We start from the raw sequence: 24,416 nt of genomic DNA on the forward strand, positions 1-24,416 counted from the left end.
AAATCTAAGACTATGCAGATCTGCCTCATCTACGCCCCCCCAGGCCTACTTGAACACGACACATCCCCCCTCATAGAATATATAACAAACAACATCAAACTTGACTCTGCAGCAATCATTCTCGGAGATTTCAACCTCCATGCAGACAACAACCCTATCACACCTGCCTGTGAAACACTAATGATCACCCTCCAAGCATTAGGCTTCAAGCAACTCATCACCTCTCCCACACATAAGGCTGGTCACACACTGGACCTCCTCTTTGTCAACAAGCACATCACCTCACACAGCACCCCTACCTCCACTCCCATCCCCTGGTCTGATCATTTCATCATTAACGCCCACCTCCACAACAATGCCCCCTCCTCATCCTCTCTCTCTCGAGATAAAACTCAGGCCACCAGCAAGACTATTGCCTTCCGCAAGCACTGCTCATCGGAAGACATCTCCCGTGCCTTTGAGAAAGCAAACAAATCCCTGGACCTCTCCAACCCGAACACAGCTTTGCAATCTTGGAATAACATCAATGCCAAGATAGCGGAGGAAGCCTGCCCCATGATACACAAAAAAATACCCTTAGCCAACACAGACAAAAAACCATGGTACACCAAAGAACTCAAAACGATCAAACAGGACCTTAGAGCCAAAGAACGCACCTGGCGTAAAAACCCCACTCCCACACACAAGTCAGCATATAAACATTCATTACACCACTACCGTCAAGCCACTAACCAAGCCAAAAAGACTTCTACGCAGCCAAAATCCACAATTATCAATTCGATGCAAATGCCCTTTTCACGTTTGTTGCTAATCTCACTGCCCCCCCATGCCCCTTCTCCCCAGAACAAAACGCCAAAGAGAAATGCACAGAAATTGCTAATTTCTTCAAGAATAAAATTGACAACATTCTCCTTCGCTTCACCACCAAGCCCCCCACCACTTTCCACCTACCTACCAAAACATCCAGAACCAATCTGCAAACGTTCGAACAAACATCTACCCTTGAAATTGAAACCATTCTAAAAAGAATGAAACCTGCTTCCCATTCTGCTGACACCATCCCCTCTAAGACCCTCCTATCTTCTCCCACATCCATATCCAGACTTCTATCTGACTTGATCAACTGCTCTCTTACATATGGCAAGGTCCCAGACCCACTCAAACTTGCAATAGTCAAGCCCCTCCTAAAAAAGCCCACCTTAGACCCCAAAGACCCCTCTAACTACCGGCCTATATCCAACCTCCCTTTTGTATCTAAAATACTTGAAAAGGTTGTCAATACCCAGCTCTCTGACTACCTCGAAAACCACAACATTCTGCACCCCGCACAATTCGGCTTCCGTAAAGGTCGCAATACGGAAAACCTCCTTCTGGCAGTCACCAACACCATACATATAGGCATGGACCAAGGAACCTCATTCTTACTCGCTATACTAGATATCTCTGCTGCTTTCGACACTGTCAACCACCAAATACTCCTATCCCGGCTATCAGAAATCGGCATCTCTGGCACTGTACTATCATGGTTTACCTCATATCTCACCCATAGAGAATACCTGGTCAACATTGACAACTCTGAGTCCCCACGCATACCCCTCCTCCAGGGTGTCCCCCAAGGATCCTCCTTATCCTCCACCCTCTTTAACATATATCTTCTTCCCCTCTGCTATCTACTTTCTAACCTCGGTCTCAATTTCTTCATGTATGCGGATGATGTACAGATCCTCATCCCCATGCAAAAAACCCTACAAGAAACTCTAAACTTCTGGGAATCCTGTCTTGCCTCCATTAACTCTCTCTTAGACAGCCTCCAACTCGCTCGTAACACAGCAAAAACTGAAATCATCCTCATTTCCAACAAACTCGAGGTTACCTCACAGGCCTCTACTAAAACTACCCCCACAACCCTCCCCATCCTGCCATCTGTAAGAGACCTAGGTGTTGTATTAGACAAACACCTTAATTTTCATCCACACATCAAATCCCTTCTAAAAACCGGCTTCTATAAACTCCACATCCTCAAAAAGCTCAAACCCCTCCTCCACCTTCAAGACTTTCGCCTTGTATTGCAGTCCACAATCCTATCAAAATTAGACTACTGCAATTCACTTCTCCTAGGCCTGCCCTACGCCACAATTAAACCACTACAAATCTTGCAGAACTCCATGGCACGAATCATCACAGACACTCGTAAGAGAGAACACATCACACCCATTTTAAAAGAACTGCATTGGCTCCCCATCCCTTTCCGTATAAAATACAAAACCCTTACAATACTCCATAACATGCTTCACAAAAATGACCACGAATGGCTCAAGGAAACACCACGTTTCCGTACATCCAATCGTCCATCCAGAGCCTCCACGGCGGGCACTGTACACATCCCACCCCTCAAAATAGCACACCACTCAACTACCAGAGAGAGAGCCTTTACCATAGCCGGCCCCTCCCTCTGGAACTCTCTTCCCACGTATCTCCGCCTTGAACCTTCCTTACCCAACTTCAAAAAAGGCATCAAAACCTGGCTTTTCTTACAAGCATACCCTGACTCCAATCAGACCTAAACCCCCTCCACTGCCACTTCCAATTCCCTTACCCCTTCTAATCCGTTGATGCATCCTAGGGAATTGCTGATTTTGTAAATTTGTTAATTTTTTATTCTCAGTTTTTTTTAACACAGTTCCTATCAATTTCTCTCTCCCCTAGCACTTCACTACCTTTCTCCTTCCCGCAACTTCTGCGCTTACTGTCACCTGACCCCCATCCTCTCCTTTTTCCTTCACTGCTCCACCTCCCCCCTCCCTGTTATTTGTAACTTCCTCTTCCTCCTTTACAATGTTGATTGTGAACCGGTATGATATGTCCTATGAATGTCGGTATATTTTAAAAGCATTTAAATAAATAAATAAATAAATTAGTACAGTGAAGTGCCAGTACGGATATACGTACACATGCTTACAGTCAACACTGTCATCTGAAATTCAAGCATGAACCCTGCTCGTCACCTACCTTGCTTTCTAGGAGCTCTGCGTTCTTCCTAAATTCGTTACGTGACCTTTCCGACTTCTCCAATTTCATTCTCAGTGCCAAGATTTCTTCCTAAGAAACCACAAAACCATTGTCTTAAAATTCAGAGCTCTGCAGGTTTAATACTTCAAGTATAGTAGCCGCACATTACGTCATTATTAATAAGCAAAACTGTCAGTCCAATCAAGGAGAAATGTACTACATACATGATCCCTGTTATAGAATCATCTAAGGTACCCATCGGCTTCATCGGCATGGGAGAAAGACTGATACATCACGCATTTCCAGCATAGCTCTCTGCTTCAACGGCAGGGGAAAAAAAAAACAAAAACAAAAACAAAAAACTGATGCTTCACGCATATCCTGCATAGCTTCAACGACAGGGGTGAAGAAAAAAAGGATTCGCAATCACAAAGCGAGGAGTAGCTGGCTTGTTACGGCGGTTACTACCCCAAACCAAATGTGCCTGATACTTCACTTTCAATGCATATCCAGCATGGCTCTCTGCTTCAACGGCAGGGGAGAAGAAAAAAAACCCAACAAGGGCTGTACAACATAGTCTAGGTAAAACAAATAAGCATGGGTGTAGCTTGCTTATCGCGGCAGTTACTGCCCCTACTACCCCTAACTAATCAAGCTAGATATTTCACTTGGATGCAGCTCCATCACTGCTCTCTACATTAATGGTGGGGGTGGAAGTGGAATAGAACAAGGAGCTAAGAGAAACAGATAAGAATGAGAGAAAAAATGTGTGAGGCTTGCTGGGCAGACTGGATGGGCCATTCGGTCTTCTTCTGCCGTCATTTCTATGTTTCTATGTTTCTATAATAGGATGGAGAAAATGGATGTGCTGTAAATAATCAAGCTATAGTTCCTTATTGAGCTTTTTTTTCTTTTGCTTATGATTTTACATCAGGAACTGTTTTTCTATAACAGCAACTGCTCTCTCTCTCCATATGTTCCACCAGCAAAACATTCAGAACTTGTGTCTACTATTCCAGAACACTATATCATTTTTAATCTTTTTTTATTTTATTTTATTTGTGTGCTATATGTTTAGGGATTAATTTTACAACTGCAAGCATTAGTGCAAAGTCTGAGGGATGTTCAAAGAAAACGGATGTGCATGCTTTCGCTTTGCAAATTATCCTGGGGAAAACTACCCGCACACATTTACATCTGCTAATTTGTATGAATGTTTTGTTTTTTTTCAAGAAAAAAATGTACACGTACTTTTTGAAAATTCAAAAGCATGTGAGTAATTTCAAATCCTAAATCCCAATCCCAATACCCCCCCAACAAGAATGCGTCTTCACACTGCAGATAAAAGTTCCATGCATTGAAGCCATATGTATGTACTTGTTATGTCTGCAGACCCTTGGGCTGGGGTGAGATTGGCTCTTCCTGCAGGGACGAGCCTTGCAGGTGGACCCAGGCAAAGCAGAGTTCAGTCAAGAGCTTCATATTTAGCAGCCCATGTTCCCCTCAGGTTCAGCCCTTGGGTGCCGGGGCTGGAAAGCAGTCTCTGCTGCTTCCAATATGAGGAAGGAGATGGTTTTAGAGTGTAAAGCTCTGGTGCGCAGGTCGATGGCCTGGGTAATCAACAAAACCTCTCCAGGCAATGGTTCTCCATGGATTGAAGATAATAGCAATGGCTTAGCTATTGGTGAGGTAAGAATCCATAGATGTTCTACTAAGCGTTTTAAGATGAAATTTCCTCTGGCACCAGAGTCTATAAGGGCAAGGGTCTGAAACTCCAGGCTTCTGCAGAGGAGTGAGACTGGTAGAGACAATGGAGGAGTTGGAGCAGTGAGGCCTAGGAGGATTCCTCCTGCAGATCCTAGGCCAGTCAGTTTCCCAGACAGATGGGACAGGTTTGGACGGCGTGGCCTGATTGGCCACAGTACCTGCATAACCCCATGCGTTTGCGGAATCGTCTTTCCTTAGAAGTTAAATGACTTCTTCCTAATTGCATAGGCTCATCTTCTTCTGAGGGTGCAGACGGTAGACGAGGCAATTGGCACAGGGATAATTCCAGTGTTGCCCAGTTAAACTGTGGCATATGATCTTGTAGCCAGGGCAGTCCAAGTACCACTGGATGCATGGCCTTTTCCAATACAAGGAAGGAGATGGTTTCAGAGTGTAAAGCTCCGGTGCGCAGGTCGATGGCCTGGGTAATCAACAAAACCTCTCCAGGCAATGGTTAGCTCCTGGGACGGGCTTCCGAGGACTCTTAGCCTCTTGAGTTTGGTCTCGAATCTGGTGGTCTATTCTCCCAGCCAGTTCCATGAGAGATTCAAGGGTATCAGGCAGGTTGCGATCCACCAGTTCATCATTTAAGCGAGAATTGAGACCCTCCATGAAGATAGCATGTAACCATCCTGTGTCTCAGTGTAGTTCAGATGCTAAAATCTTGAATTCGATCGTATAGTCTGCTAGCGGCTTATTACCTTGCTGGAGATTGAGCAGAGCAGATCCAGCAATGGTGTGGCGAGCCGGGTCATCGAAGACAGACTTGAAACGTTTCAGAAATCCTGATAGGTCATTCAGGATAGGATCTTCACGTTCCCATAATGGTGAAACCCAAGCCAAGGCTCTTCCTTCAAGTAGAGATAGGATATAGATGGTCTTTGAAGCTTCTGTGGGAAAGAGGGTAGGTTGCAAAGAAAAATGCATATTGCACTGGTTAACAAATCCTCTACACATCCTTGCTTCACCTGTGAAATGGGTAGGCATGGATAGCAGTACGGTGGTTTTGACAGTCACCACCGGAGACAGCAATTCTTTCACTGGAGTTGCCGAAGTATTCAGTTGTGCATGTAACTGATTGAAGGCAGCAGCCAGGCTTTCCAGAGACTTTTGTTGCTCAGTGATCCGCTGGGCTAGGCAAGGAATGGCTTGCAAGGCTGCGAGCTGAGCAGAGTCCATGGAGTTAGCAATCTGTTGTGTTTGTGGCATATTGTGGACTCTTGGTCGAAGTGGCAATAACTCCTCCCACAGGGAGGGGCCACGTGGGGAACCACAGCGATTGGCTAGACTCTAGTAAGCAGACACTGAGGAAAGAAAGCTTTATTATACTGCTGTTGAAGAGTTGAATCTTGCCCAAGGAACGGACAGTACTGTAGTCCAGCAATGACACAGTAAGCTCAGACAGTCTCTGTAGTCAATGGTCTCACCCAGATGTAGCAAAGGTGCGGTAGTGTTCCACAGCACGGGATAGGCCATGCACCTGAAGTGTGGGATGAAGAGGGCTGGAGCATAGAGATACTCACAGAGTAGCAGTGCTGATAATTTCCTTTGGTAGTTGAATGAAGAGAGGGACCTGAGGTCCGAGATGCAGGATACCCTGAGTAGAGTAGGCCCTCGAGGAGTGAGTACCTAGGAGCTTTGAAGGTTCCTGAAAGAAAGCAGACAGGACCCCCGAGGAGCAAGTGTCCTTAAGGTTAGGCAGATTAACCCTGGAGGGCTAGTAGAAGCGAGAGGCCCCCGAGGAACAGGTACCCAGAGCTACTGTAGGAGCAAGATACCCCGGAGGGTAGTGAGGAATCCAAGCGAGCAGCTTAGAAGCGGTCAGAGTAGCAAAACCGAAGTCCTTGCTAACTCGTTCAATTGGAGCGGAGCGGATGTTTAAATACCCGGAGGTACTGACGACATGCGGTGGGGCTGCACCCGAGGTTCCCGCCATGACGTATTAAAAAATGTAGACAGCATGCGCGCGCGTGCCCTAGGAGGCCTCAGGAAGAAGCATGGTGGCTCGGGGACGCTGAGGGTTTCGGCAAACAGCAGTGGAGGCAGCCATTCTTCCAATGGAGGAGGAAAAGGGTAAGAGAGAGGTGAGGCAGAGCGGTCGCAGCCGTCTGCGACTGACAAACGCAACAAAGGCTTCGTGTGTACCCGCTAATTTTCAAAGCGGACTTACAAGCATAAACCTGCTTTGAAATTTATGGTAGAAGTCAGCGTATACTTTGTTTACACAGACTTCAGCCCTAAGTGCTATGTTATAAAAAAAAAAAAATCACGCTCCCTGTGCATAAATTTTCTTGGCCAAACTCCGTACACCAAATAGCAGGTGTAATTGTGTGGGTGTATTTTTGCAGGATACTCTTCAAAGTGTATTTATGCACCTGAGTCCATTTTGAAAAACTGGTGTAACTTATGTGCATGTTTAGCAATCATGCTTGTTGTTACAAAATTACCCCCATAGCAGTTTAAGTTTTGCTCACTTTTCCTCTGCTCCACCTTGCCAGGCATCCCTGAGGCACTCTTCCATCTTTACAGAGTTACTTCCCTTCTAAATCATCTGTTTTGGGTTGCAATGTATTGATTATTTCTAATCCTTTCCTATCTACAATAACTTTAAAAAAAAAACACACCTCCTTAACTCGTAACTTGTGTACATCGATGTTGTTAACACTGAGTGATGGACGAATACAACACATAAGCTGCCACCATGGCCAGTCTTTAACCTCCTGGAACCTCCTTAGGTTCTTCTGGATGCATCGAAGGGCAATTTGCTGAATCTGAAATGTGAATTCGTCAAGTTAGCTAATCTAATATATCTTTCATGCCCATCCCCCCCCAAAAAAATTAAGCTTAGTGTCCCCATATTGCAAATTAACCTTTAACTTCATCTTCCTAATGACTTACAGAGTAAAATGTCATTGTTTCCCTAAGACATAGATTTTACATAGATTTAGAAAAATACAATCAATAACATCTTTTAGGAATTAAGCAGAATACAAATGTACTGGGAATATTCACCAACAACTAAATTAACCACTTTTGTCCCAAGAAAAAAACTATTTCATCAGGCCAATTACAGTGGAGACACAGGTGCAAATCACTGCATTCTCCTTATTTAGGAGCCTGTGTACCAAACCAATGTTAAACCCATGTGCATCGTTCAATGATTTTAATGTGGGGGTTAAGGTGGGGCTTAATGTTCTAAGCCAATGAGATACAAACACGGTACAGACCATTTTATGCTGCTGCGTTGGGCAGCTCAGTTTTCTTTGCACTGTCCCAAAGTGAAAGGATTGATTGCACCCCTCCCCATCTTCCCCTCACCAAGGTTTGTAGACCCCCTTCTCAAGTCACCCCCCCCCTTTAAAGGAACCCCCATGCTGAGTATTACTACATAGGCCCCCTATGTGACTACATTGAGTACATTCCATTCTGGGACACTGTAAGCTTCCTTTGGAAATTTCCATGCACTATCAGGATGGCACTGAGTTACATCAAAACAGAAAGTCGCTTACTTTTACTTTTTTGAGTATCTGACGGCAAAGAAAACCTTTGCAGGATGCTTGAAAGAGAATTATATTCTGGGATATCAGTTTTTCCCGCTGCTTTTCCAGTCTGGAGAGAACGCCAGACTTCATGAAAACCTGAGAATAAAAAAACCGAAGACCCTGATAATACTGTAATTACCTATCCCAGTCATCAATACAGACAAAAATCATTTTGAAAGGAATTGGTTAGGGAAATTTTAGTTTCTTTAAAAGATCTAGTTTTAAATAATTGCATTGTTAGTTTTAAACAACAAAGGAGCTGTGTGCCTCTAAGGACTGCTAGCATTCATGCTAAATAGTTTAATCACTAATGATTTAGTACAGGTGAGAGCCTATTCTAAATTGGACATTGATGTGTGTGCTAAAACTTGGTACACACAATCATGCAAAATATACTATTAGGGTGATAATAAGCTACTTAACTATTATTACCCTAGTCACAAACAATTGCTGAATTTACTCAGGCTGCTGGGCCACGGTAAATTTAGCATAATTTCTGAAGGCCTCACCCAAAAAAGACCCTAGCCCCCAGAGCCCCTAACGCCAAAACAATATGGGGTTGATTTTAAAAGGTGCGTGCGGGCGTAGATTTGTTCTCGCAGCCTGGCGTGAATAAATCTACGCCCGATTTTATAACATGCGCGCGCTGCACAAGTGGGTGCAAAATTGTGCAACTTGCGCGTGCCGAGCTGCGCAGCCTTTCTCCGTTCCGCCCCCCTGGACCTTCCCCTCCCTTCCCCTCCCTTCCCCTATCTAACCCACCACCCAGCCCTATCTAAAACCCTTCTAACCTTTATCATAGAAGTTACGCCTGCCTCCGGGCAAGCTTAACTAGTGCTAGTGCAGCCCAAAAGAATTGGGCTGCACTATCACTGTGGTATGATGCACAGTGCTGGCAGGAAATGCCCTGCTGGCAAAAAATCCCAGCCCTGCAGGATGGGGGAGTGAGTAGAAGGGATGGTGGAGAAAGCTGCAGGAAGCCCTATTTTTGGATGTTGGGGAGATGGTTCCAGAGGCCCTGTCTAAGGGGACAGGATTAGGGGCCGACACACATTCTTATGGATGTTAGAAGTGGCGTGATCACGAAGCCAGGGAGGTGGAAGCTGGCCAGATGGGGAAAAGGTACAGGTATTGTTGGATTGTTGGATATCCAGGGAAGAATACCAGAGGCACTATTTTTGGATATCAGGGCATGCAATGAAAGCGCATACATTATCTATTTTAAAAACATATACGCGTATATTTTATGCACAAAAAAAATATAACAGACATGTAAAACCCTGATTTATATGTGGAAGTAGGTATATTTAAAATATGTGTGCATACTTAAGATCACCAGTTTGCTGATACCTCTAGCAGTTCATCCAGTCCTTCTCCAGTTCAGTCAGACCCTCCTAGTACTTCACTCTGACCTCCCACCCAAAAATAGCCGACCACAGACAAGTCCGATATCAATTGTGCTAGTTAATCAGCATGTGTAAAATTGCTCAACTTATTGTCTAATTTATTCCTGTAAATCTCTTATAAAATAGTTACATCTGTGTGTCCCTCTTGGCCCACCCTAGAATACCCCCAAACCACCCATTTTTTGTGCAGGTAAATGGACAAGCAAAATTGAAAATACACATGTACTTTAGATGTTTTTAAAATAACAAGTACTTAAATGCATATATATATATAAAGAGAGGGAGAGAAAGAGACATAATGCAAGTATATTATTCAGAAATCATGTCACTGTGTTTGATGAATGTGTCACCTGTCATGTTTGGGAGTAAATTACAAAACAAAATCAATAAATACATAATTGAGTTAATTTTCAAAGGAATTATGTGCGTAAAATGAGCATAATTATAAAATATTAAGCAAAGTTTAATATTTAATTTTTTATTTTGCATTTTCAGATATATCACAATATTAAATTAAAAGAAAATAAGAGATCATACATCATATCCATTCAGAAATGTCTTACAAACAAACAAATTACCATAATCGAAATCTAGATCTCTAATCTTAAGGTAAATGGGAGCCAGGAACTTAAATTAGGAAAAAGGAGCTCATAACACTTTAATCATATGACAAGTCCATCCCCTTTATTTCCCCCCCCCCCCCCCATACGCCTCATAGCTTCCCATCAAGAAATCCCCTTAATTGTTGTGGCTCAAAGAATACATATTTTTCATTATGATATTTTACCAGACATCTGCAAGGATATCTAAGTGTCATGCTGGCCCCTCTTTCTATTACTTCTGTTCTCATCAAAATAAATTTTTCCTCCGTTCTTGTGTCGAACGGACAATGTCTGGATATATCCAGATCTGTTGTCGTGGAAATATACCATTCTGTTTCTAAAGAAACTTTTCAAAACTAAATTTCTATCATATTCTAGAGCAAAAGATATTAAATAAGTCAATCCACCATTATGTATAGTATACCTATGATAGTTAAATTTCCCAGTAAATGTTTACAGTTCTTAATACCTCTCTAAATATTCTATAGTTCACTACTACTTCTTCCAAACTTTGTAATCCCACAAGATGGCGCGGGCCATCCAGTGCTCCTACCATGTGACAGGGTTCGGCCAATGGCACGGATACCCTGTCACATGGTAAGGGCAAAGGGCCATCGGCGCCATTTTGATTAGTGGCAGCCGACGGCCCGGGAGCGGGAGATGGCTCCAGGGACCCCCACTGGACCACCAGGTACCTGTAAAATGTTTTTGGGGGGTTGGGAGGGTGGGGGAAGCTAAGGTATTAGTTTTAAAGGGTCGGGGTGGGTTTTTTGTTTATCGGCTCGGGCGCAGCCGATAAACAAAACCGCGATCAGGCCCGATGAAAAAAAACAACACATGTGAATCGGAACCGGAATCCAAACTGATTCCGGTTCCGATTCACATCTCTAGTAAGTTGTTCCTGATTTTCCGGACTCTGGTATGGCAGAGGTTTTCTTGATGTAAAAAAGGCTTTTGTAATTACAGGCATAGTCTCCTGTGGAATTTTAAGACATTTTTTCATATAGATCTTAAACATATCTATCGGCAACATTTTTTTCAACTCCAGGAAATTCACCACCCGAAGGTTCAACAGGTGAAGTGAATTTTCAATGTTCTCAAACTTTTTCTCAGATACTATATTTGATTTAATTAAATGTATTTGCATTTTATCCATCAATGCTATCTTTTCTTGTGCTTTCTCCAACTTTTCCTGTTGTTGCAACACAGTCTTTTCCACATTTAAACCTCTTTTATTTGTCTCTAGAAATTCTTGGGTCAATGTTTATATTGCAGCTTCAATAGACACTAAAGCTGACCAGGCAGTATCTAATGTCACAATCGGGGGTTTATTCAAGAAAAAAATTGTACCTGAGATTAATTTTTCCACTAGTTGAGGTGTATCGGGTTCGTCGATATTTGTTACTGGGGGAGCCATAGGGGGCCTGAGCGTCGATGTGGTTCCTCCCAACAGGATACTCACATCCCCCTCGTCCGCTTTATCCTCGCTTGCTTCGTGCAGACCTAGGGGCGCCAACTCCCTCTTGCTCATGCTCGAGAACTGCGCTAGTTCTTCATTTTCAACTCCCGCCTGGACTCGCGGCGGGGAAGGCGTCACTTGGGCCCCCAGGCTCAATGAGATCATTTCGGAAATTTTCAAAAGCATACATTTTGGTTCAAAGTGGGTACTTTAACCCGCAGGCTTTGCACTAATTTCCAAAGGGAAGGTACGAGCGTACTCTCTCTCTTTGAATGATGAGTACTTTTAGGTGCTTTCAAGGTGGTCCATTTTTTAAAGTCCTTTTCCCATGTAAATTGTAGTTTACCTGCATTAAGAGCTTTTGAAAATTGTCCTAGCTATTTGTTTTTACAGGATTGCTCTGGAGGGGTGGTCATGATGGTTAATTTTATTTATCAAAATGTCAGAGCGGGGAGTGGCCTATGGGCCTGAAAGTTAATAGAGGAGGGGGGGGGGGGTCCAAGGCTGAAGGTTCGCCTAGGGTACCTAATACCCTTGCACCAGCCCTGCTGCTATGGGTAAAAAAATGCTAAAAATGTTACATTTTTCATTAATTGATGCATATTATAAAGCAGGTGCTTATATTTTAATAATATAGTAGTGTCTATTAAAATAAGATATTAATATTAATGTGTCTACTAATATGTCTTTACCGCTATGGTTTTCAGCACTAGCTCATTACAGAATGCCACAGATGTACTCAGCAACAATACAATGAAAATTAGTATCATTAAAGTAGTGACATGATTGCCTCATTACCAGTTTGATTGCTTCATTAATGACTGTGTTAACTTCCCAATCCAATGAGTTTTTAGAAGCTGTTGTAAAATCAATGTTCATAGTGATGACAGAACAAGTTTCTCTGTAATAAGAGGTGACTGGTGCCAGCATTCAATTGATTTAAGCAGGCGGGTGTACCAAATGAATGCAGGAATGGAGGACTGAGCTCCCTCGGAAGGGTTTCACGCTCGCCGCCTCACCATGTTCCAGTGATCGTGCACAGCGCTCTCTTACTTAACACAGTATCTGCCGCTGCATGGGCTACTGAGAGTGGCAGCATTCCAGGCCGGGACTGGCCATGGGTGGCTCCGTGGAGAGTAATGGACCCCCCCTCATGGGAATCTGCAGCATTATTCTTCTTCTTCTTTTCTGTATTGGCATCGCAGAGAAAAGAAAAAAATGATAATCGAGGAAATCAACAGGGGGTGTTGGATGGATCCACTCAGCTTAGCAGGCGCATGGCTGCCTAGCCCTTCACGACTACACTAACAGTGCCAGATTTTCGTTGATTTCCAACCAAGGACATTAATAGTTCATATTTTTATTTAAAAAAAAAAAAAAACTAACAGAAAAAAAAATCCCAAAGGCAGCTTTTTAAAGGTCTGCACTGTTTTCATTTGAGTTTTACAGAGACAAGCAATAAGACCAAAGAATAAAATTGGGAGATGACTGCATTGATTACATGGCAAAAACAAATAAATAAATTAGAAAAAAAAAAGCCCCTGCCAGCACTTAATTTCACCAAGCAACCTTACTCCATACCCTACATTGCAACACCATCACCTCAACAGAGCCAGTTGTTGCGAGACAGAATACGGCAAGCTGGGACTCCTCTTCCTTATGGAGACAGATAACAACTTCAGAAAAGGCGCAGGTTGTACAAGGCTTGCATTTAAGTATTTACACTCTGCATGAGTTTACGTAGTCAGAGAGGAAAGTAGGGCACTGGTGCCTCTGACACCACTGACCCAGAACCCTTTTGTTAATGCATGTTAAAGGGCCTTAGAAGTCTACATGGACGCAGCCAGTCTCATAAGGAAGGGAATCATTGCAGTGCATTCTGTTTCCTGACACACAATACTGATTATCCTGTTAACATCTTCCTGGGTTTAGAGCCCTTGGCTTTGCACTGGAACCACAGTTCCTCCTAATAAGGCATTAGCTGTCAGGAATAAAGTCCCTAATGGTCATTATTACTTGCATTCATTAATTCTTCAGTGGGGGGGGGGGGGGGGGTTGAGGGGAAGTAACAGGAAAGTCACTGAGAGTGCATCGTACAGTACCTGACGGTGTCCCACCACGATGCTTTTCTTATTCAGGTCAAGGAAGTGTAGCAGCTCTTCTGTGGCCTGTGGAGAGAGAATCCCTTGCAGCATTATAAAATGGGCGGGATTGCTCACTTATCACATGCATTTCAGGAATGTAAATAGCGTGCACTTCAGGGAGTTACTTAGTGGACATTCTTCCAGAGTAGCGCCCAGGGCTGGGGAATGAAATGTGTGAGAGGTAGGGTCTAGGTAGTGCTTCTATAACTGAGGATGAATCTCTTCCACCTCCCTGCAGCAGCTGGGAAATCCATTTCACCAGACTATTTTCCTTCTAAGACTTCTATTTTATTATCCCAGAAATCAACATTACATTTTACAAAAAAAAAAAGTTTGGGGTTTTTTTCTGGGCCATTGTTAAAGTCTGTAGTAAGCAGGTTCCTTCTGTTTTCTCCAATTTGTCACTCCTTATCTCTGTATTGAGGATGAAATGGTAACGGCAGTCAAGCCATACTGAGTGCATCGCTTAAAGTAGGAAGGCTGTCCTGATAACATTGAAAAGGCATTTTTTTACCATTTCAGTTCAGCCTGGTCAACTCCAAAAGTTCTGACCGATGTGACGTGAGACCGAGAGCCCTATACAATGCAACGTCCAGGAATCTTACTCTGGCTCTCACATATTGCACATCATGAACTTTAATTGAAATCTACATATGATAATGAAATATAATTGATACATCAAGATTCTCATTAGAATTACTTTGAATATTTATGTTTGAATTAAAACTACTTTGAATATTTTTGAAATCTTTATTGATGGGGATAGAGCTGCATAATATAAACCCACTGGTCACTTAACATATACATATTAGAGAAGGATTTTAAAAAATGAAATACAGCACCACAGATAGTGAAAATGTTTACAGAGATGGTAACTTTCAAACTGCTGTGCACGTGCACATTTTCAGGCATACGTCGGCCGCGCCTGGGGACACAGCCATGTCATAACATACACGAGCATGTGTATGCGTGTTATTAAGCAACCTGGCTGCACGCACATGTGCCCCAAATTGTAAGTGAGCTTGCTCATGTGCACGCAAATGCCGCTTCTACTGCATAAATCAGGGGATTTTAAAAGGGGCGTGCGCTGACACTATTCTAGTTTTACCAGTTGTCCCCAGTTTGCCCAGTTAAGAGAGAGGTCCTCCAAACCGCCCTAGTTTAATAGCTTTCACTCCCACCCCCCCCACCCCCAGGGCCCGTGCAAGGCGAACCTTCTGCCTTGTGCTGTGTGAGTGAGTGTGTGTGTGTGTGTGTGAGAATGGGAGCCTGAGTTTAGGTATGTGTATTGTAAAATTGGAGCCTGAGTTTGTGTGTGTATATGAATATGGGAGTCTGAGGTTGTGTGTGTGTGTGTATGAGAATGGGAGCCAGAGGTTGGCTGAGTGTGGGTGTGAGATGGGAGCCTGGGTATGGGTTTAAGAATGTGAGCACGAGTGTGGGTGTTTGGCTCTAGCCCCGACCTCAATCACTCAGACAGGCCCCCCTCTCTTACACACACTTAGGTTCCTTGTCTCATTCACACGCGCACTCTTACACAGGCTCCCTCCCTCTCTCTCACTAACACCATTGCTCTCTCATACACACCCAATCCCTCTCCCTCTCACACAAACAGAGGTGCCGCTTGTTGCCCGCCGAGTCTCTGCTGCTCGCAGCCCACCGAGTTTACCCCTCTTGGCAGTGAGTGGCATGGGCTCTGCTCGTGGCTCCGTACTGTTGTGCTTTGCTGCCCCCGATGGCTGGCGCTCTAGGCAACCTCCTAGTCTGCTTCTTGGGACGTGCCAGCCCTGCAGTTAAGCTCCAACTCTTTTTTCTTTCTTTTTTCACTTACACGTCATCCATAGCAGAAGTAAAGTTACGCGGCAGGGAGCCTCGATGCACACCGGGTCACCTCAGTATTTACACTTATATCTTAGGTTCATGCCCCCAAATGCCCCTTTTCACAAACGTTTGAGAGGTGCCTGCTGCAGGAGATACGCGTGCATCTTGGTGGCTTGTAAAATCCATTCGGCGCGCGCAAGCCTGACTTCTTCCCACATCCCCTAATTCAAGCTTGCCTTGGGCGTTCAAAATTCAGGTAACAGTTGCAGTTCCTCCATATTCTGTTGGTCACATCATGGCCAGTACCATTTCCAGCTGCAGTCATATTTTTCAAGGCCATTTTAAAGTGCATAAAATAATGGTCACCAGAAATCTTTCTGGGGCTCAGCTTTCCAAAAAAAAAGTGAGTCTTGCAGCAGATGTTAACTGCGTGATTAATATCTTTTAGTTAGATCACACTAACATCCCTGGTCACAAAGGTGCATTACTGTTTTAGTGGAAAGCAGATATTACTGGTGAATAGATCTCATTCAGGCCTATCCTGTAAAGTACGGCCGTGTTTACCCTGCTCCTAAGCCGCTTCTAACTCACGTTCGGGCCGCGTTAGCCCTTCCTGCGATCCCGAATCCCCTTTAACCTACTTCTACCGCGTCCTAAATTCCCCGGGTAACCCCTTCCGCCCGCGGCATGTATATTGCATGCAAACGAGCGAATTAGCTCGATATTGCATGCAAACGAGCCAATTAGCTATTCCCCTAGCATCCCGTAACCCGCGCTGTGACTAACGCTACCTTTCCCTGCCGTTTTGTCGCGCGTTTAACCTGCAAACTTACCGCCTACCCTGACCCAGGCGGTAGAGGCATGGGTAAGGGTAGGTGGCAAGCTTTCCCCCAGACCCCGCTCACCTGCCCCCGCCGCGATCATGGGTGCCGGTCTCCGTGGCAGCCCCAGTCCTCTCCCCTGCTCCCGAAGCCAAAAAAAAAGTGAAAAAAACGTTGCAGCCCCCCTCCGATGTCCGGACTGGGGCTGCCACGGAGACTGCAACGGCAAAGCGACTTTTCAGTGTCCCCCCCTCCTCTCGGAGCAGGGCGGAAAAGCCGCCCTGCTCCGGGAGGAGGGGGGACACTGACAGCGCAGAAGCAACGGCGAAGACAGCGGCGAAACGACTTCTCAGTGTCCCCGCTCCTCTCGGAGCAGGGCGCGAAAAGCCGCCCTGCTCCGGGAGGAGGGGGGACACTGACAGCGGCGAAGCTTTCCCCCAGCCCGGACACCTGCAAAAAATTTAAAAACTTACTTTTTACAGCGGCGAAACTGAGCGGCAAAGCCCGAACCCGACCCGGCGAAGCCCGAACCCGACCCGGACCCCCAACCCCAAACCCGGACCCGACAAGCGACGAAACTGAGCGGCGCAACTAAAAAAAAAAGAAAAGCAAATTTTTTTTTTTTTTTTCAAAATTGACAATTTTGGTTTTTTTTCCAAAAGCGACTTACTTTTGGGATCTGTCAAGACAAAGATGGCCGCCTGCACGGGGAAAGCGTACAATTGGCCGCTGAAGACGTGACGTCACGATGTCACGTCTTCAGCGGCCAATTGCACGCTTTCCCCGTGCAGGCGGCCATCTTTGTCTTCGGGAGGAACTACGGAGCCAGGTCGTGTTCCTGCAGATGGCTGTAAAAAGTAAGTTTTGCTTGCGTCCAAAAGCGACTTACTTTTGGGATCTTGACAGATCCCAAAAGTAAGTCGCTTTTGGAAAAAAACCAAAATTGTCAATTTTGAAAAAAAAAAAAAAATTGCTTTTCTTTTTAGTTGCGCTGCTCAGTTTCGTCGCTTGTCGGGTCCGGGTTTGGGGTTGGGGGTCCGGGTCGGGTTCGGGCTTCGCCGGGTCGGGTTCGGGCTTTGCCGCTCAGTTTCGCCGCTGTCATCTCTTCTCCCCTCTCCCGGAGCAGGGAGAACAGACTGACAGCGGTCCGGTTGGGGGTCCGGGTCGGGTTCGGGCTGGGGGAAAGCTTCGCCGCTGTCTCTTCTCCCCTCCTTCCGGAGCAAGGCTGCTTTTCGCGCCCTGCTTCGGGAGGAAGGGAGGGGGGACTGGCAGTCCCGACTTCTGGTATCTGTCATTTCCATTTGAAATGACAGATACCAGCGTGGCGTGAAGCCTTAGGCCCGCGCACCCAGGATCCTGGATAGGCGCTCTATCCAGTGTCCTGGGTTGCGCGGGCCTAAGGCTTTTCGGACGCGGCTTACATTTGCATATAATTAGGCTTCAGGATCGAGCGGTAGGTGAGCTGCACTGTGCGGGCGGTAACCGCGGGTGCCGTAGGCACTAACGCAGCTCTTCCTACCGCTCGGTACTGGATAGGCCTGATTATTGGGAATAAGGGTTGAAGAGGACCCCACTGTGAATAAGGGCATAATAAGAGTGCACCCCAGTGACCCAACAGGCTTAGTGAATGCTTAAAGCTGGTGACAATAATCTCTGATGGAGCCGAGGCATCCTGTATCTTTGAACAGTGCCACCACACGTATGTATGTGAAGCCACAAGTTTTCCAGCAGAGAGAACGAGAACTACTGAATTTAGAAATAGGGGGGAATCAATAGGTAGGATGAAGCAATCTATACATCAGCTCCCTTCTTTTATAGCAGAGAAAAACATTATGAGCTGAGCAACAAAAATGCTGCCAAACGTCCGCTCCCAGATCAATTTGAAGTTTCGTATTTCTTTCTTTGGTAGATTAAGCAAGGGGCATTAGTTCACCCTGGTGCAATCATGATTTGGTACAACAAGGAAATTATTTTGAGATTGGGCTGCAACTGAAAGAGCACCAACTCTAAATCATCAGGGTGTTTGGGAGGAACATTCAGTATCAATGTGACATATCAAGGGCTTACACAGCTCTGGGTATAAATGAAATGCATGACCAGGTAATGAGAATTCAGTGGATAACTCCTGAAAACTCCTAACCTTGGATCCCTGCCATAACTGCACCACCAATTTTAGATTCCTTTTCATTATCAGAAAAATGCATCGGGGAGAGCGTGACCAGAAATAAAGGATTATCATTAAGCCAGGCAACGGAAACACTTGCTAACTGTTTGAAACCAGTTAATATTTGGATGGGGGACAAATAATTTTGCTCTCAGTGTGAAGATGACTCAGGCTGTATGGGTTGAGCCGCTCATCTACTCCTGACCTTGCCACTGCGCTGCACGTAGAGAACATGTTTCTTCCCCTGAGATTTGAAAAATGCAAGTTGGAGCACTGGCTTGTACGGCTTTCTGTGAACAGTTATCTAGCCCCTGATTCCCTGCCAGGTTTAGAATATCGTACTTCTGTCTTTCTAGGCCCTACTGGCTCACATTCTTCAATTTATCTAAAATGTGACGACATGCGTTGTTACCCACCACAAAATATCAGGAGCACATTTCCCCTGCAGGGCTGAACTTCACTGGCTTACCCCTTTCATGGAGAATTCACTTTAAAGTTCTTTCCCTGGTTTTCAGTACCATCCATGGAAAGGGCCCTGAGGTCGGTCCTAAGAGAATATAATCTCTCAGTTCCTACCCCCCCCCCCCCCCCCCAAAGAGCACTGCATTCAGCCAGGAACAATTCTTTGTGTTCAGTAAAAGTCATCTGGCCTTCTGAAATCCATTCAAGAGCTTACACAGGAACTTGTACCACACCGAGTCAGACCTAAAGGTCCATTGAGCCCAGCATCCTGTCTCCAACCGTGGCCAATTCAGGCCACAGGTACTCAGCAGCATGGGTGTAGTGTCCATAGTGCACACGGTGCTGCCACAGGCACCACCAACTTTCAAAAGGAGTGTGCTGTGCACCATCCCTGTAGATGCAAAGAGAATCCGCGCTGCAGGGCTGCCACAGGAGCCCATCTTCCTAGTGGTGAAGGGGGTACCCAAAGTTAATAAAAATGAAACAACTGTGCAGGAGAATGCCCAGAGCAGGAGGAGGAAGGCCTACCCCTTGCTCCCACGACCCTCTCTCTTATTCTTCGTGGCATGCAGGCTCCTCACAGTACCGCAGCCTTCCTCCTCCGGGCATTTTCTTGCACAATCGCTGCTGCACCTTGCCCTTTCCTAAGGTCCACTTCAGTTTCAGTTGTTAATCCGGGGCGTCTCTCGTGGCAGTCTCGTGGCAGTGCTTGGTAGCCATGTAGGGAGCTATCACTTGCTTTGGTGTCTCTGCTTTCACTGCCTCCGGTTCAGCTGTTTCAGGCCCCTTCATCCTTGGAATCCTCCTCAGTTCACTCAAAGCTTCAGGTAAGTTTTATTTTTAAATTATTAACTTTGGATACCCCCTTTACACCTGTAATGCAAGGGTGCCACGGGAGCCCATCCCTGTGGCAGCAGAAGGGGTTTGGGGGTGAGGCTCGGTGTGTGTGTGAGAATGGGAGCCTGAGTTTAGGTATGTGTGTATTGTAAAATTGGAGCCTGAGTTTGTGTGTGTATATGAATATGGGAGTCTGAGGTTGTGTATGTGTGTGTGTGTGTGTGTGTGTGTATGAGAATGGGAGCCAGAGGTTGGCTGAGTGTGGGTGTGAGATGGGAGCCTGGGTATGGGTTTAAGAATGTGAACATGAGTGTGGGTGTTTGTGTATGAGAATGGGAGCCTGAGTGTTTTGTGTGTGTGAGAATGGGAATCTGGGTGTGTGTGGGTGTGTGTGCGTGTGTGTAAGAATGGGGACTGGGTATTTGTATGTGAGAATGGGAGACTGTGTGTGTGTGGTGGTGGTGGGGGGGGGGTAAGAATGGGAGGCTGAGTGTGGGTATTTGTGTTTGAGAATGGGGGCCTGGGAGTGTGAGTGAGAGAGTGAACTTGTGTGTGTGGTAGCTTGTATGTGTAAGGGAGTCTGTTGGAGAAGGCATGAGCCTGTGTGTGTGTGTATATGTGTGTGTGGTATGTGTGTGTGAGGGAAGACGGGGACAGAAGAGAGAAAAAACAGAAAGAAAAGGGTGAGCCTGGAGAAGGAATTAGGAAAAGACTGACAAGGAAAAAGTGGAAAAAAGAGATGGGACCAACTGATTAGAAAAATAAAAAGATCAGACAACAAAGGTAAAAAAAAAAATTATTTTGAGTATTTAGTGATTGGAATAAGCCATCTTTGGGAATGTGCATTTCTTATATTTTTGTATTTTGCTCTTTAGAGTTCCACTGTTCAGAGTCTGGTTTCTCAGGCTTTCTATTTTGGTTTTGATTACATGTTTCTATTTCTAATTTGTAGTCTCTTATTCTGTATTAGGTAAGGGTCAGTCTGTGTTCTACCTGTGTGTGACTGAGGTGCAGTATTGCTGCTAGCATGTAGTTTCTCTTTAAGGATTTGTAGCAATCCAGCTTGTTCTGTTACCCCAGTAGGTGGTGTAGTAAGGTTCTAGGGCCTGGTGTAGTATTTCCATTGCTGCTTTTTCATAAGGTTGCTGTTATTTGAGTCCTGAGAGTCAGTGCTGTGATTGTATGGTATGGCAAGGTTCTAGGTGTATTTTTTTTTTTTTTTGGCTGGGGTTTGTGTTACTTCACAAAATGTTTATCAGTGGAGGGAGTCTTTTTGCTGAAGTGACACCTGAATTTGAATTTTTTTTTTTTTTTTTTGCTTGTTGGGTTGTAATGTGCTAAATATAGCAAGTATAATTCTGTGTGCAAAGTTTTTTATTTAGTCATATGGCAACAGCACATTTTCTGAACTTCACATCCTTTGAATCTTGGCCCCCTGGACTTTCAAAGAATGCAGCATGGTGGCCAAGAGGGGTCCAGGATATGAGAGAGAGAGAGAGAAAATCTTTGAGACTTTCATAGTAGTCAACTATTCATATCACTATAGGAGGTCCAGCTAGTAACAGGAGGTGAAGATTTGGTGGTGATCTAGGGTTTTGGGGCCAGTTTTACATGCATAGAGTGACATACGAATAGCAGACCCGCGGCCCAGCCCCCTCACCTTTCTCAGATGAATCCAGTGCCTGGTTCCTCATCCCTGGCGGCAGTGGGCCGCCAGCTCCATCCTCGGGCCACCCCTGGGGCCTCAGTATCAGCTACAGACTCCTGTGCTCCCTGTCGGGCCTTTCTACGTGGCCCGCGTAGAGACACCACCGTCCAGCGCCTCACTGTTCCTTATGAAGGACTTGCGGCGGGAACCTGGCCGCGGCCCCAGATAATGATGTTTCCTGAGCTCCGGTATTTAAGGCCGGGCTCGACTCCCTATGATTGCCTTTGCAACAGGTCTCCATGCTGGTCATGTTCGCGTTGCTTCCTGGTGATTCTCCTGCATTCCTGGTTCCTGATCCTCGCTAGTTCCTGTTCCAGTTCTCCTTCGTTCCTGTGTTCCTGATTCCTAACCTTCCCTCGGTTTGCTTACTTGGACACGACCTCTGCATTGCCTGACCACACCATTGACTCTCTCCAAGCCCGGCCCTCTGCATTGCCTGACCACACCGCTGAATCTCTCCAAGCCCGGACCTCTGCATTGCCTGACTATGCCGTTGATCCTCTCCAAGCCCGGACCTCTGCATTGCCTGACTATGCCGTTGATCCTCTCCAAGCCCGGACCTCTGCATTGCCTGACCATGCTATTGACTCTCTCCAAGCCCGGACCTCTGCATTGCCTGACTACGCTGTTGACTCTCTCCAAGCCCGGACCTCTGCATTGCCTGACTACGCCTTTGACTCTCTCCTCGTCCAGACCTCAGTCTTGCCTTGCCACTGCTTCCTGATTGCTGCCTGTCCTGACTCTAGCTTGCTCTACGATGCCTCTTGTCTATATCCTGGACTTGGCCTATTCAGGCTTCGGCCTGTTCTTGCTCTGGTGCCCCCTGTCTGACTTTGATTCTATTGTCGCCCAGGTTTCCGGGACTCCGCCTCATCCAGTACAGATTTCTTCATTCCACTGTTGCTGCCTCTGGGCTGACCCCTCAGTCCTTTCATCGACGATGGCATACGGAGGCCCATCTAAGTCCAGCCGGCCCCGGTACCCAAAGGCTCAACCCGCGGGGAACGAGGGCTGGTATTAGTGAAGCACCAGTCGTCCTTCAGCCCACTCCACTTACCGATGGTGGGGATCCATAGGATCCCTCCTATGGGTAGCATCAACCCCACCTCGGCCCAAGGGTCCACCTCCGGTGCAACACAGCACAGTAGACCTCGGTGAAGAATTGACATGATTTGGAATGAGGATAGTCAGACTAAGATAAGATTACTTCAATGTTCTCTCGCCCTAGCATGATAGTACCCTGGTAGAGAGTCATTCAAGCTAGGGCGAGAGAACATTGTAGATAACTCATGTTTGTGTGACTTTCCTCACTCCAGTTCACGTCAAATCTTCACCGAAGTCTACTGTGCTGTTCGTACCTCTCACTCTGCATGTAAAATTAGCCCCACACCCTAGACCACCACCAAATCCTCACCTCGTTACAAGCTGGCCCTCTTATAGCAATATAAAAATAGTTGACTACGTTTGCCATCCCAGAGGCTCAGACTTTCTCTCTCTCTCTCTCTCTCCATGCTTGAAACCAAATTTGTGATAATGCTCCTCATTTTCATTAATCCCACCCCTTTAAATAAATGAATAAAATTTGCAATCACGCATCGTGATAACTATCACATGCGTTATGACACTAACACTAACACCGGTTAACATTTTGATAAATAACCCTCTTAGTATGTTCAGATTTGAGCAACTATTACATTTTGCATAATAGATGTTCAGGTACAATCAAGTCCTCTTGATCTAAGGTTTATGGTTTGTAAATGTTATATTTGTTTTAAAAGGATCATTTTCAAAAGGATTTATATACAGAAAGCCCAGTTTCTGTGCATGAAGCCCCATTTGAAAATCAATCTCCCCTTTGTGCACCCCTTCGTGCAACCCTTGGTGCTACCTTTTTTCGGTTTTTTTCTTTTTAACTTATATGTTTCTTCCACTTTTGTTTACCTTTCTCTTTTTTCATAGTTGTTATCCCTTGTTAACAATTTTCATTGTTATTAATGTTAAATGTATTTGACAAAGGTAACCTTTTTTCCTGCATCTCCTGTTTTAATGTAAACCGGTATGATTTGTATATTATACAAGAATGTCGGTATATAAAAAGAATAAATAAATAAATAAATGTATACACACAATTCCCCACATGCTTATACGTGCACAGTGAGCAGGTGTTCCAGAGGGGGTGGGTTGGGATGGGAAAAGGATTTACACACAGGGCTTTCATTTTATTAAATGTAGGCTTGTGAATCCACACACACAAAGTTATACCTGCTCTCAAGCAGCTGTAACATATGCATGTATGGTGCAGGGGTGGGGATGAGGGCGTACTACACATGCCTGCGAATTTTCAGAGTGGATTTATGCATATAAATGAGCTTTAAAAATTCTGGGTAAAGTCTGCAGGTTAAAAAGTACCTTCAGACCTCGGCCTATACGGGCTGTTTGAAAATGACCCTTTAAATGCACAATTGTAATTTTGATATTTTTAGTTTGTTACCTGCCAGGTACAAGCACTTTTTTGGACTTACAGACTAGAAATTTGCAAACTAAGGCCTGGATTCTCTAAGGTCACAGACCTTAGAGAATCCAGCGATAACGCGGGGCGGGGGGGCATAGCGGGGGTGGGCCTGCGATAGCCGGCAGCGATCGCACCTCCACGGTACGATCGCTGCCAGCTTTC

General features: G+C 45.3%; 1 protein-coding gene across 1 annotated transcript in view; it reads right to left on the reverse strand.

Moving 5' to 3' along the window:
* The window catches only part of MYO18B (myosin XVIIIB), an 815,563-nt gene that overhangs the window by 411,087 nt on the left and 380,060 nt on the right, over positions 1 to 24,416 (reverse strand). The window contains exons 23-26 of the mRNA XM_029619020.1: positions 13,888 to 13,953; positions 8,286 to 8,414; positions 7,401 to 7,547; positions 3,010 to 3,099 (exon numbers count right to left, since the gene is read on the reverse strand). Coding sequence (XP_029474880.1) covers positions 3,010 to 3,099; positions 7,401 to 7,547; positions 8,286 to 8,414; positions 13,888 to 13,953 — 432 coding nt within the window. The remainder of the gene's footprint in view (positions 1 to 3,009; positions 3,100 to 7,400; positions 7,548 to 8,285; positions 8,415 to 13,887; positions 13,954 to 24,416) is intronic.

This window comes from Rhinatrema bivittatum, chromosome 11, assembly GCF_901001135.1.
Source record: "Rhinatrema bivittatum chromosome 11, aRhiBiv1.1, whole genome shotgun sequence".
Lineage (NCBI taxonomy): Eukaryota > Metazoa > Chordata > Amphibia > Gymnophiona > Rhinatrematidae > Rhinatrema > Rhinatrema bivittatum.